This window comes from Poromitra crassiceps (assembly GCF_964638095.1).
Source record: "Poromitra crassiceps genome assembly, chromosome: 17".
NCBI lineage: Eukaryota > Metazoa > Chordata > Actinopteri > Beryciformes > Melamphaidae > Poromitra > Poromitra crassiceps.
The window spans coordinates 24,640,889-24,654,815 of record NC_139635.1 but is presented as its reverse complement, the minus strand read 5'-3'; the positions used below and the strand labels follow the sequence as shown (position 1 = coordinate 24,654,815).

The 13,927-nt window shown below is 45.9% G+C and overlaps 1 protein-coding gene across 1 annotated transcript in view; it reads left to right on the top strand.

Annotated features, from left to right (window-relative positions):
* The window catches only part of LOC310791961 (GATOR1 complex protein DEPDC5-like), a 44,718-nt gene extending 31,595 nt beyond the window's left edge, over positions 1–13,123 (top strand). The window contains exons 37-43 of the mRNA XM_083653649.1: positions 2,587–2,686; positions 4,015–4,251; positions 6,604–6,773; positions 8,087–8,258; positions 8,611–8,671; positions 10,287–10,369; positions 12,678–13,123. Of these exons, the coding sequence (XP_083509775.1) occupies positions 2,587–2,686; positions 4,015–4,251; positions 6,604–6,773; positions 8,087–8,258; positions 8,611–8,671; positions 10,287–10,369; positions 12,678–12,973 (1,119 nt within the window). The 3' untranslated portion in view covers positions 12,974–13,123. The remainder of the gene's footprint in view (positions 1–2,586; positions 2,687–4,014; positions 4,252–6,603; positions 6,774–8,086; positions 8,259–8,610; positions 8,672–10,286; positions 10,370–12,677) is intronic.
* The last annotated feature ends 804 nt before the right edge of the window (positions 13,124–13,927 follow it).

Genomic DNA, 13,927 nt, shown 5'->3' with positions numbered 1-13,927 from the left:
AACCTGTTCCCTGGTCAGCTTAAGTTCAGATGATAAGATCAAAACGCATGAAAGACACCTTCTGACCAATCAGCTCTCTGGAAACAGGCAGTCACCATTCCCACAGGTTCCATATGGAAAATAAATTGTATTCAAATGAAGATTATGTCATTTGGCAGACGCTTTTATCCAAAGCGACTTACAATAACACGTTTTTGTCAGCAATAGAGCAATCAACTATGCAACACAATCTATGATAGCTACAACTTCTGAAGAAATAGTGGTAAAGTTATTTTTCTCTCCCGCCCCCCCAATAAAAACCTGAAACCCAGTATTAACGGTTCCTCTTAAATTAACTGACAGTGAGATGCTGTTCGCAGGGCAACGTGGAATCACGTTGTTTTCCATGATAACATGATAATTGTATTGGAACTATATTGTAGCAGGTAAGCTACTTAATTGACCATATTCTTTATTGGTTAATGATACTGTTGCATATGAATTGCGCTGACATTAAACCACACCTCTTTCGTTTGCATAAGCGCATGTGCGCGAGCGTTTTCATGTGCACGAGCGTTTTCATGTGCACGAGCGTTTTCATGTGCACGAGCGCATGTGCACGAGCGTTTTCATGTGCACGAGCGCATGTGCACGAGCGTTTTCATGTGCACGAGCGTTTTCATGTGCACGAGCGCATGTGCACGAGCGTTCTCATGTGCACGAGCGTTCTCATGTGCTCATGTGCACGAGCGTTCTCATGTGCACGAGCGTTCTCATGTGCTCATGTGCACGAGCATTCTCATGTGCACGAGCTCAGCTGGATAGGATTGACAGGATCGAGATGATAACCACCGTCGTGTGACCGTTAAATGCGATTGCGATTGTCTGGTTAAGTCAAGGGAACAGATCCTGGATCTGTTTATCTCGATTCGTAGTACAGGCCCCAGGATCTTGAAGGGGAAAAAATACAATATAGATGGAAGAAGAAAACATGTTATGCCCAATATTTGTTGGGGATGTGCAATAAAGTCGGTACGACAATATGTCGCAATATTTCTTCCCACAATATTGTATTGATATTTCAGGAAAATATCGCGATGCATCGCTGTATCGATTTCTTTGCACAGCCGTCGAACCGTGTGTTCAGCAGTGTTGAGCAAGTTACTTTAAATTAGTAACTTAGTTACAGTTACTAGTTACTGCTCTGAAAAATAACTTAGTTACTTTAAGTTACTTGTTACTTTCCAGGTAACTAGTTACTAGGCAAGTAACTTTTGAGTTACTTTTTTTTTAAACTCTCAATTTTCTTATTAATGCACACACATTATTTTCGGGTTGCTGTAGCACAGTGTGGGACAAGACAACTGTCAAATTTGATCATTGTACCCATTATCACTACGACAAAAAGTAGTGGAACAAGAAAACACAACATTTAGGCATTGAGGCATATTTATTGTTGCCTTCAAAAAGTAGCCAGTACACTTTTGGCAGTGTATAATTAACAACTGTATCAGTAGTAGTCTATAATATCCTGGCTGAACAACATAAACACTGTGGTTACCCTTTGTAACAGCGGAGTGACACTCAGCAGCAGAGCCCAGCTCCCTGCAGATAGGGAGAGAGCAGAGCCCCAAAGCAGCCGCTCGTCACGGCTGCCTTTAATAGCAGTTCATCTCCAAAAGGCAGCATACTTGCAGGCATTTTTTTTCCCTATTTCATGACCAAACAACACGAAACACACCGTGAACACCCTCCAACATGAGGGGAATCTGTGAGTGAGAGAAGAGTGCTTGCCTGGTGCAGCAGGGCACTGGTGACAGACAGCCTGGGAGAGAAGCGAGGAGGAGAGGGCTCCATGCTGCTGACTCACCGAGCTGCCCGAGCGGTGTGAAGTGAACCCCGCAACCGTACACAACACAGCTCACGCAAAATGACCCGTTTCACTATCAGAATTTGGTCCAGTAACATTAGAAAGTATAGAAGTGCCGCACGATTACTTCCTTATCAGACCGCCGTCAGACTCCAGGCATTTTCCTCTCTACCCTCGCTGCTGTAGGTCCCGCACAGAATCGTTTTACCTGGAAATAGTAACGAGTAACGAGCCTGTTTAAACCGCAATAATTGTAAGTACGTTACGTTACTGATGAAGTAATTCGTTACAGTACTCGTTACCGCAAAAAGTAACTTAGTTACTGTAACGCGTTACTTAATAACGCGTTAGTCCCAACACTGGTGTTCAGTGACACAATAAGAATACTTATGCACCTTATTTTTTTATTTCAGTGTGTTCAGTAACTGTGCATTTGTGCAAAGTTTGCAAGTTCCTGTGGTAAACCTGCTATTGTTTCATTTTTGGGCCCTATATATAAGGAGGCAAATGCGTCTTTTCAGGAAATGCTGAGTAGATTAGTGTGTCTACACACCTTGATACAATGCTATGTGATGATGTGTTGTCTATATACACACCTAGCTACAGTGCTATGTGATGATGTGTGTTGTCTATATACCCACTTTGCTACAGTGCTATGTGATGATGTGTGTTGTGTATGGAATGCATGCATGTGTCTTTTCAGCAGTAGGCTCCTTGTGTCTGTTGTGTCTCTGTAGAAGATGCTGGATGAAGGCTTGGTGGCCCACGCTTCTGGAGATGCCATGCGCACCTTCGTCTATGGTTTCTACTTCTACAGGATCGTAGGAGAGAAAGATGGTGAGCGCTGTTGAAGGAAAAATGCGCCCGAAGGTCAAATGGCTCATTGGTTATTGTTTCCGTATACATACTGTCGAGTTATTCATATGCTCAGTTTCATGCTAAAAAATGTAATGTGTTCAATGTTTTCCCCCCAGAATGTTCTTCTAATCAGGGCGGAAAAAAGCCTCTGAAACAGCATTAGATGATTGGACACTGTATGTAATATCATAGTAATCATGATAATATAAACATATTCATGTAATGTAATTTAAAATGATGCATTAGGAAACAGTTCAGGTTAAGGGTGTCCCATAGACAACCCAGTTGGGTCTCACAGCGAGAAGGTCGTGGGTTCGGAATCTCCACCCTGGTCCTTTCTGTGTGGAGTTTGCATGTTCTCCCCATGTTTGCGTGGGTTTCCTCCTCCGGGTGCTCCCTTTTCCTCACACAGTCTAAAGACATGCTGGGCCCTATCTCATGCCCGGTGCAAGGTGTTGTCATTGCTACTTTCTACCACTCACTCCTTTTTTTCTTCTTCTAATTAGCACTGGGTCGGTACATCAACGGACTCAATGACATCAACGACTAGCAATGACAACGCCTTGCACCGGGTGTAAGATAGGGCCCGCTGTGTTTGTAATCGCAATGTATATAGTCTGGTGAAATGTGTAGTATGTATATGATGTAGGGCCCGACCGATACTGGATTTTTGAGGCCGATACCGATATTAGGGAGTAAAAAAATTCCGATATCGATATATTGGCCGATATTCTTATATTAATTATACACATTATATTACACAATGTTTTTGCAATGATCCCTCAAATATCAAACACTTGACAAAGATAACTTGACATGACTTGAGATATGTAATGTAGGCAGGATATTTTACAGCTCATCAATAAACTTTATTGTCCAAAATGACATCAACGCAATGAAACGGTAAACTTAACTGGAGATTTAATAATTATAAATAACTAGAAATACAAAAACACAAATAGAACAAATATAAAATATAACTTGAATTAAGAAAAACAATGAAATATACACAACATGTTGTCTATGTCTTAAAAAATACAAAATAAAAAAATATCGGCATATCGGCCAACATATCGGCCGATACCGATATATCGGTTATCGGCCAATATCGGCCGATAATATCGGTGGACCGATATATCGGTCGGGCTCTAATATGATGTATGTAACCTATGTTGTGTGGAGTTATATGATGTAGAATATGACTGTGATGATGCTATGTCAAGCCCTTTGATAAGGGGCTATGAACATAACTGACCTGAAATGAATTCTACCATCCCTGTCCTCCTCTCCTCCTCCTCTCTCCCCAGGCCCGACCCCCCAGCCTCCCCCTGCGGCCAGCGGCTGGTCGACGGCGGCGCTGGAGGACTTCGCCCTGTTCCAGAGGAAGTGGTTCGAGGTGGCCTTCGTGCTGGAGGAGCGGCGGCCCTGCGACCTGCCCGCCTTCCTGCTGCCCTGGCTGCCCAGCCGGCCCGCCTCCTACGCAAGTAGGCACAGCTCCTTCAGCCGCAGCTTCGGAGGACGCAGCCAGGCCGCGGCACTGCTAGGTACACCCAGCCAGAAGCCCCGCCCACACCTGCACGAGTAGTCTGCCAATCAGACGCAGGCCCCTTTGCAAGTCTCCTTCACGGGAACGGCCCGGGTCCGATATCGAAGTGTCACACAGAGCAGCGGGTGCATTTGTTTTGGGTGCCCGGGCAGCGACGCGCCAGCTGGGCGGAGTTTGTACTTCTTAACAACAGGCTCTCCCAGCGGTGAAAACACGCCAAGAACCAAAAATCCACAATCTGACCAGTAAGCAGCATCTGTATCAGAAGAATCATCCATGTACATTTCCTCAAGATTTCATAAGAAAGCCATGAAAACATTCACAATTGAAGTTGCTGTTTCATTGGGATAAACAACATTTAAGTAAGGCATGCGTTGTTCAAATGAGCTGAGTTAGAGGCTTGTCTTAACCGGATCAACGATGGTAGGCCAATATGACTGTGAGGGAACCGAGCGCTCGTAAAACAAGTGTGCCCACAAAGCTGCCTGACTGGATTCATTGTCATTTTGTCATCTTAATTGAGACAGCCATACCACTCAACATCCTATCTTTATTTATGACAAATTCATCCGTTTTGATTCTGTCCAACCACTCAAATTCCTCCTTCCTCAAACAGTATAATTCCTACCAACACCATCACTACCACCAACACCATCACCACCAACACCATCACTACCAACACCATCACTACCAACACCGTCACTACCAACACCATCACTACCAACACCATCACCACAGATCCAATTTCATTTCCCCTTTGCTGACGCTAATCTTCTCTCAGTCATCATCTCTCCATTGTGTGACACTGAGATATTGGACTCCATTCTCCTGAAGGATGACTGGAGATCCGCATGCAGACGATCTAGGAGGGGAGTCGTGATTGACTCAACCAACCAACCAATCAGATCACTGATTGACGTGATTTTTATTTTCCCCCCCATCTCCTTGATCCAATCAGTGCATGGTGTGTGGTTAGTGTGTGTAGCTGTTCCAGTTGGAGCACTAGTAGTTGGTGTGCTAGTGTTTTTAGTGCATGCTGTGGTAGTGGCTGTGGTACAGTAGTGCTGTGGTACGCATTGTCCTCAGCTATCGCTCCATCTCTCCTCGCTTTGTAATACGGAGCATTGCCGTGAATGTTGCGACAATGTTTCCTGCTTTTGCTGGTTTCTTGACTTCACTCTGCTGCCGCCGACACATTGGTCACTTTTCGACTTGGGTTTATTTCAAAATGCTGCCATCTTTAAAACACGAAACCTTTCCCAGATCCCTCTCTTTAACACCTTGGACTGGTTTCCTGGAATAAACTTAACCAGAAGCTGAAAGCATGTTCAGTGGACCGCTTCGTCACCAACTGGATTGATAGTTAAAGGATTTGGCATGTAGCCTGGTAAACCAGCCGGTCGGTCATGTGAACTCACATTTCATTTAGCTCTACCAGACCGTCTGGCCACAAGCTTTCACACAGTGTTTGCAGTGGGCGGAAGTTGCCTTAACAGACAACTCCTTCAGCCAATCAGCGTTGGATCCAGTCAAATCCAAATCCACACAGGAAACATATTTTCCGCTGAGAAACTCTGCTGTTGCCGCGATACTCCTGTACTCGCTTAATTGTTGTTATTGAGTCTATTTCTGCAATAACTGCACTGTATGGCTGTTTAAACTCGATGAACGTTGACGTTACTGCTCGAGGCGGACAGGCAGCCATTACTGTTTTGCCAGCGGCGTTCCTGATTGGCCGGTTACGATGTCAACTACGAGGCGGGTTGCTGATTGGCTAGAGCACTTTGCAAGTTCTGCAAACACCCTCCCAGGGCTGGAGGCCAGACGGTCTGGTAGAAGGAAATGAAATGTGCCCGGCTGGTTTACCAGGCTATTTGGCATGATTATATACCCAGGAAACTTCTCCTTGAACTGGAGGAAAAATGCAAACTTGAAGTCATCTCTCTGCTAACACAGAAACCTCTGGACTGATTCACTACAAACTCAAGTCATAAACATTCATCTGACATTTGATGATTTGATGATTGGCCAAGTTTTGAAATCAGCATAGGGGATTTCAAGACAAAAGAGGATGCATTCATGTCACAAGTTAACATCTCTCATTTAAAACAGCGTGTGTATATATATATATTTAACATTAATTTCTAACCTCTGTCACAAACATTTGGCTTCCATATATGATCTATCCATTCACTTGTTCAACCACATCTAACTATCACCTCCCACCTCTTCATCTCATTCAATTCCCTCCATCTGCCCGCCCACGTTTCTGTCCATCTCTCCTCCTATTGGTTCCCTCGCTTCCTGTCCGTATCTCCCCCCCCCCTCCCCCCCTCCCCCCTCCCTCCAGCTGCCACGGTGCCGGAGCAGAAGACGGTCACTCTGGACGTGGACGTGAACAACCGCAGCGACCGGACCGAGTGGTGCAGCTGCTACTACCACGGCAACTTCTCCCTCAACGCCGCCTTCGAGATCAAGCTGCACTGGATGGCCGTCACCGCAGCCGTGCTCTTTGAGATGGTAACCATACGTTTGTTTCCATAACGACTCCTCCCAGAATCAGAACAACTTACCAACTTTATCACCGCTACACTTTACCGCCATTTTCTTTCTTCTTGTTGTCATAAAATGTGTCGGTATAATAATTTTAATAGCAGAAGTCCCAGATCCAGATCACCAGCTGAATCTAATCAATGGTTCCTTGGCTCAAGGTCAATCTGTCCACCAAAGTGTGTGGAAATCTATTCATAGGTGTTTGAGATATCCTGCTGGCAAACTAACACAGGCAGACTGCACTGGAAGCTGTTGCACACTATCAGACGTAAAGATGTAACACAGGCAGACTGCACTGGAAGCTGTTGCACACTATCAGACGTAAAGATGTAGGACGCACACTGTAACACAGTCAGACTGCACTGTGGCTGTTGCACACTATCAGACATAAAGATGTAGGACGCACACTGTAACACAGGCAGACTGCACTGTGGCTGTTGCACACTATCAAGACATAAAGATGTAGGACGCACACTGTAACACAGGCAGACTGCACTGTGGCTGTTGCACACTATCAGACATAAAGATGTAGGACGCACACTGTAACACAGGCAGACTGCACTGGAAGCTGTTGGACACTATCAGACGTAAAGATGTAGGACGCACACTGTAGGCTAGCTGACTAACACAGGCAGACTGCACTGGAAGCTGTTGCACACTATCAGACGTAAAGATGTAACACAGGCAGATTGCACTGTAAGCTGTTGCACACTATCAGATGTAAAGATGTAGGACGCACACTGTAGGCTTGCTGTCACCCTGTAAAATCCATACATCAGATCAGCAATTAGGCCCCGCCCCCTTTTAGGGGGAAAACACAAGCCTCTCCCCGTTGACTTCAATGTAAAATAGCACTACCCAAAGAATTATAGAAAAATAACAGAATCAATCTCGTTTATTAATGACCCCAAAACACCATGACATGACAATATGTTACAACTCGTCTGGCCATAGAATGGGCAAGATACACTGGAAATATTGCTTTGACCCATTTAAAATCATGTGACTCATGTCACATATTTACATTACAGCCCCGAGCCAAGTAGCCTACAACGACGCTGGGCTCCACTACAACAGCATTTAATGTCGGAAGACTAAATTAGCAACCGGAACTAGGTCAGAGACGGGTCATGAGTTACATGATTTTAGATGGCTCAAAGTAATATTTCCGATAATATTTGCCGCCTACAAAATGACGTATTGCCGATCTGGTGTATAAATGGGGGTACAGTATCTCCAGAACTCCAGTTGAGCTAATATTCACTTTGTGATGCGCTCAGGTTCAAGGCTGGCACCGGAAAGCCGCCTCCTGCGGGTTCTTGTTGGTTCCCGTCCTGGAAGTCCCGTTCGCCCTCACGTCTTTCCTCTACGGAGATCCACTGAGAGCCCAGCTGTTCATTCCTCTGAACATCCACTGTCTGCTGAAGAACGCCAGTGAGAACCTGTTTGAAGGTAAGGAACCTACCTCATCCAATGTACTGTTCAATCAATGTGGTCTGTAATTTAGTCCAGATGTGTTTTGGGGCGGCTGTGGCCTCAGGAGGTAGAGCGGGTCGTCCACTAATCAGAAGGTCGGTGGTTCGATCCCCGGCTCCTCCAGTCCGCATGTCGAAGTGTCCTTGGGCAAGACACTGAACCCCAAATTGCTCCCGATGGCTGTGTCAGCACCCTGCATTGCAGCTGGTCACCTTCAGGGTGAGTGAATGGGTGAATGTAGGCACATTGTAAAGCGCTTTGGATAAAAGTGCTATATAAATGCAGTCCATTTACCATTTGTTTCTGTCATTTTCCATTCCTTATACAGGTTTTGAACCAGAGACATACTGGGACAGGATGCAGCTCTTTCAGGAGGCCATACTGTACAGGTCGGTTGTTTTAGGACATGATGTTCTTTAACCCATTGATACCTGATGCAGCATTTGTGTGTGTATCCCTTTAACACATTGAGTGCCACAGCGCTTCAGTAAAATTGTCTGGAGCCTGTGCCAGATTCACTTCCATTCAGTTGAAAACAGCTATAGAATTTTTTCTATTAGGGCTATATGAACAGGGCTGGACTCTAATGAAACATTGGACACTCCTGCTTCTTTCAAAGAAGAAATTTTGTTTCTAGACAGTTCCATTATGAAATGACAGCCTCTGAAAGAAGAGCACTTTCAAGGGTTTTCTGCTGTCTTTTTTTACTTTTCAAGATAAAGTCACTTTTATGAATACTTTTTGCACTCTAATTTCAAGCACATTCACTGACTCTAGCTACTATTTTCTGATGTAGTGACATGGTGTAGTTCTGTGCAGCCTGTGTGCCCCACCCCCCTCTCCCCCCCTCCCCCCCCCCCTGAGCTGCGGGCTCCTCCCCACACGCACACAGTCTGTTTTCGCAGCCTCCATTTGCCCCGGGCGGATCCCAGCGCATTGAGCGCAACAAGGAAATGGCAAACGGGACTGAAGGAAAAGGTTTGGCCGTTCGGCTTCGGGTGCTGCCTTTCTGGCAGGGAATCGTGTGGAGAAACTATATGCAGACAGATAGACAGAAGCAGAAGAGCTCAGTTGTGGGCGCGGATCGCAGCCAACTGTCAGCTACAGACAGAGCAATCTATATGGCTCTGGCTGCAGCATGCATCGGTTTCGCTTTGATCACGGCTTTCTCCGCTTTCTCCTGCACAAAGTAAAGGATCTGAGGTGGGTGGCGCAGCTCCCGTGTAGATGTTTAAGGTGGCGCCGTGTGATCCCTTGAAGGGATTCATGCTCACTGGCTGGGTACGACCTTAAACAGCAGAATTATGGAATAATATGAATTATGATTTTAGGACGTCCACAGACGTCCTTGGCACTTCTCGTTACTTTTTTTAGGACGTCCACAGACGTCCTTGGCACTCAATGTGTTAAGACCCATGGTTCGCGGTCTTAAAGGGATACGCACACAAATGAGGGATATACACGCAAATGCTGCATCAGGTATCAATGGGTTAACAGAAGGATTACTGACTTTTAGCTTGACTAACTTGTGACCTTGGGACCATGAAACCTTTTCAAAACCCATTTTATATAGGGCGTCCGGTAGTGCAGTAGTAGAGTCCCTGCCTATCCGTGTTGCCTCCGGCTTGATCAGGCGTCCATACAGGCACAATTGGCCGTGTCTGCGGGTGGGAAGCTGGATTAAGGGTATCTGTGCTGGGCGCTGCTGCACTAGTGCCTCCTCTGGTTGTCGGGGCACCTGTTCGGGGGGAGGGGAACTGGGGGGAATAGCGTGATCCGCCCATGCGCTATGTCCTGCCAGCGAAACTCCTCGCTCTTCGTCAGGTGAAAAGAAGCGGCTGGCGAGGACGGAAGCATGTGCTAGTCTAAAACTCTCCCCAGATCGGCAGAGGGGGCGGAGCAACGACCGGGACAGCAGGGGGAATTGGCCAAGGGGGATCGGAAAAGAAAAACAGATAAAAAAAGCAAACATTTTATATCGAAATGTGTTCTCTCTTCTGTCAGATTTGGCTTTGTTCAGGACAAGTTCTCTGCCTCTGCTTTCAACTTCCCATCTGAGAGCAAGCCCCAGTACATCCATGTTACAGGTATGTCATCACATGTAAGCACACACACTCTCAGTACATCCATGTTACAGGTATGTTATCACATGTAAGCACACACACACTCAGTACATCCATGTTACAGGTATGTCATCACATGTAACCACAGACACTCTCAGTACATCCATGTTGCAGGTATGTTATCACATGTAAGCACACACACTCTCAGTACATCCATGTTGCAGGTATGTTATCACATGTAAGCACACACACTCAGTACATCCATGTTACAGGTATGTTATCACATGTAAGCACACACACTCTCAGTACAACCATGTTGCAGGTATGTTATCACATGTAAGCACACACTCTCAGTACATCCATGTTACAGGTATGTTATCACATGTAAGCACACACACTCTCAGTACAACCATGTTGCAGGTATGTTATCACATGTAAGCACACACTCTCAGTACATCCATGTTACAGGCATGTCATCACATGTAAGCACACACACTCTCAGTACATCCATGTTGCAGGTATGTTATCACATGTAAGCACACACACTCTCAGTACAACCATGTTGCAGGTATGTTATCACATGTAAGCACACACACTCTCAGTACATCCATGTTACAGGTATGTTATCACATGTAAGCACACACACTCTCAGTACAACCATGTTGCAGGTATGTTATCACATGTAAGCACACACTCTCAGTACATCCATGTTACAGGCATGTCATCACATGTAAGCACACACACTCTCAGTACAACCATGTTGCAGGTATGTTATCACATGTAAGCACACACACTCTCAGTACATCCATGTTGCAGGCATGTCATCACATGTAAGCACACACTCTCAGTACATCCATGTTACAGGCATGTCATCACATGTAAGCACACACACTCTCAGTACATCCATGTTACAGGCATGTCATCACATGTAAGCACACACACTCTCAGTACATCCATGTTGCAGGTATGTTATCACATGTAAGCACACACACTCTCAGTACAACCATGTTGCAGGTATGTTATCACATGTAAGCACACACTCTCAGTACATCCATGTTGCAGGTATGTCATCACATGTAAGCACACACACTCTCAGTACATCCATGTTGCAGGTATGTTATCACATGTAAGCACACACACTCTCAGTACAACCATGTTGCAGGTATGTTATCACATGTAAGCACACACTCTCAGTACATCCATGTTACAGGTATGTTATCACATGTAAGCACACACACTCTCAGTACAACCATGTTACAGGTATGTTATCACATGTAAGCACACACACTCTCAGTACAACCATGTTGCAGGTATGTTATCACATGTAAGCACACACTCTCAGTACATCCATGTTGCAGGCATGTCATCACATGTAAGCACACTCAGTACATCCATGTTGCAGGTATGTTATCACATGTAAGCACACACACACTCAGTACATCCATGTTACAGGCATGTCATCACATGTAAGCACACACACTCAGTACATCCATGTTACAGGCATGTCATCACATGTAAGCACACACTCTCAGTACATCCATGTTACAGGCATGTCATCACATGTAAGCACACACACTCAGTACATCCATGTTACAGGCATGTTATCACATGTAAGCACACACACTCAGTACATCCATGTTGCAGGTATGTTATCACATGTCAGCACACACTCTCAGTACATCCATGTTACAGGTATGTTAACACATGTAAGCACACACACTCAGTACATCCATGTTACAGGCATGTTATCACATGTAAGCACACACTCTCAGTACATCCATGTTACAGGCATGTCATCACATGTAAGCACACACACTCAGTACATCCATGTTACAGGCATGTTATCACATGTAAGCACACACACTCAGTACATCCATGTTGCAGGTATGTTATCACATGTCAGCACACACTCTCAGTACATCCATGTTACAGGCATGTTATCACATGTAAGCACACACACTCAGTACATCCATGTTGCAGGTATGTTATCACATGTCAGCACACACTCTCAGTACATCCATGTTACAGGTATGTTAACACATGTAAGCACACACACTCAGTACATCCATGTTACAGGCATGTCATCACATGTAAGCACACACTCTCAGTACATCCATGTTGCAGGTATGTTAACACATGTAAGCACACACACTCAGTACATCCATGTTGCAGGTATGTTATCACATGTAAGCACACACTCTCAGTACATCCATGTTGCAGGTATGTTAACACATGTAAGCACACACACTCTCAGGTATCTTTGAACGGGCTGTTTTCCGTTCGTCTCCTGGTTGATCGCTAACCCGTCGGTACACACGCTTTCCTCCGGCAGGCACCGTGTTCCTCCAGCTGCCCTACTCCAAGAGGAAGTACTCGAGCGGTCAGCGACGTCGCAGGAACTCCACCACGTCCAACAGCCAGGGGGCGCTGGGCAGCGAGGAGTCCGTGGGCTACTACTGGGCCTACAACACCATGCTGACCAAGGCCTGGAGGACGGGCGTGCTGGGCGACGAGCGGCTGGCCGACCGCCTGCTCAGAGACTTCACCCACTTCTGCTCCAACAAAGACAACAGGCTGCTCACCTTCTGGGACAGCTGCCAGGAGAAGATGAACGCCAGCGCTCCGTGACGAGAGAGGAGGTGTTTTGAGGGAGGAAACATGTAGGAGATGTTAAACAAAGACTGAGGAAACGGTGAAAGGTTCTTTACAGTGTGTCAACACTTGATTCGTTGACCTGGTTTGGACGGGGTCCACCCGGTATGCCGACCACCCGCTATGCCGACCACCCGCAATGCCGACCTTAGGTTTAGGCGTGGGGGTGGGAGAGGTTAGGTTTTGGGTTAGGGTCTGGGGGAGGTTAGGTTTAGGCATGGCATGGGGGGAGGTTAGGTTTGGCGTGGGGGCTGGGAGAGGTTAGGTTTTGGGTTATGGTCTGGGGGAGGTTAGGTTTAGGCGTGGGGGGAGGTTAAGTTTGGCGTGGGGGCTGGGAGAGGTATAGCTCCACCGACACGCTGCACGCCGCCTCGCTCAGCTGGTTCTGCTTGTGGGCTATCGGCATTGCGACCTGTCGGCACTGCGGCCTGTCGGCACATAGACGCGGCACCAGTTTGGACACGGCTGTAAACCAAGGAAGGTGTTGAGAGCAGAGATTCTCTGTCTGTTTTGTGTTCTACTAATTCTGTCACATAATGTAAATAATAAGAGAGCTGTTGTTTTACAGTGTTCTTTTAATATAAAAGGAACCAGTGGACATGCTGAGTTCTGAGTTGTGTCTGTCCTCCTTAGCTGGTAGCTTGAATTAATTCTCTGAGGCACGCAGTGCCTTTGAAGGACGAGTCTCAGCTCTCCTCATGTATACATGAGCCTGTATACATACTGAGCCCTGGACATGAACTGTTCCAGGCATTCACTTGTCCAGGCACAAAAGTCACTTGTCTGGGTAAAATATTTGTCATGCTGCAATAATTTACTTTTTTATTTTTGTGGAAGTTTTTCTCAACAGTAGGAAACAGTTTGCCTCATCGTCACTCATTTAAAATGTAAATTAACTTAAACAGACTTTTCACAATTCACTCAGTTCTT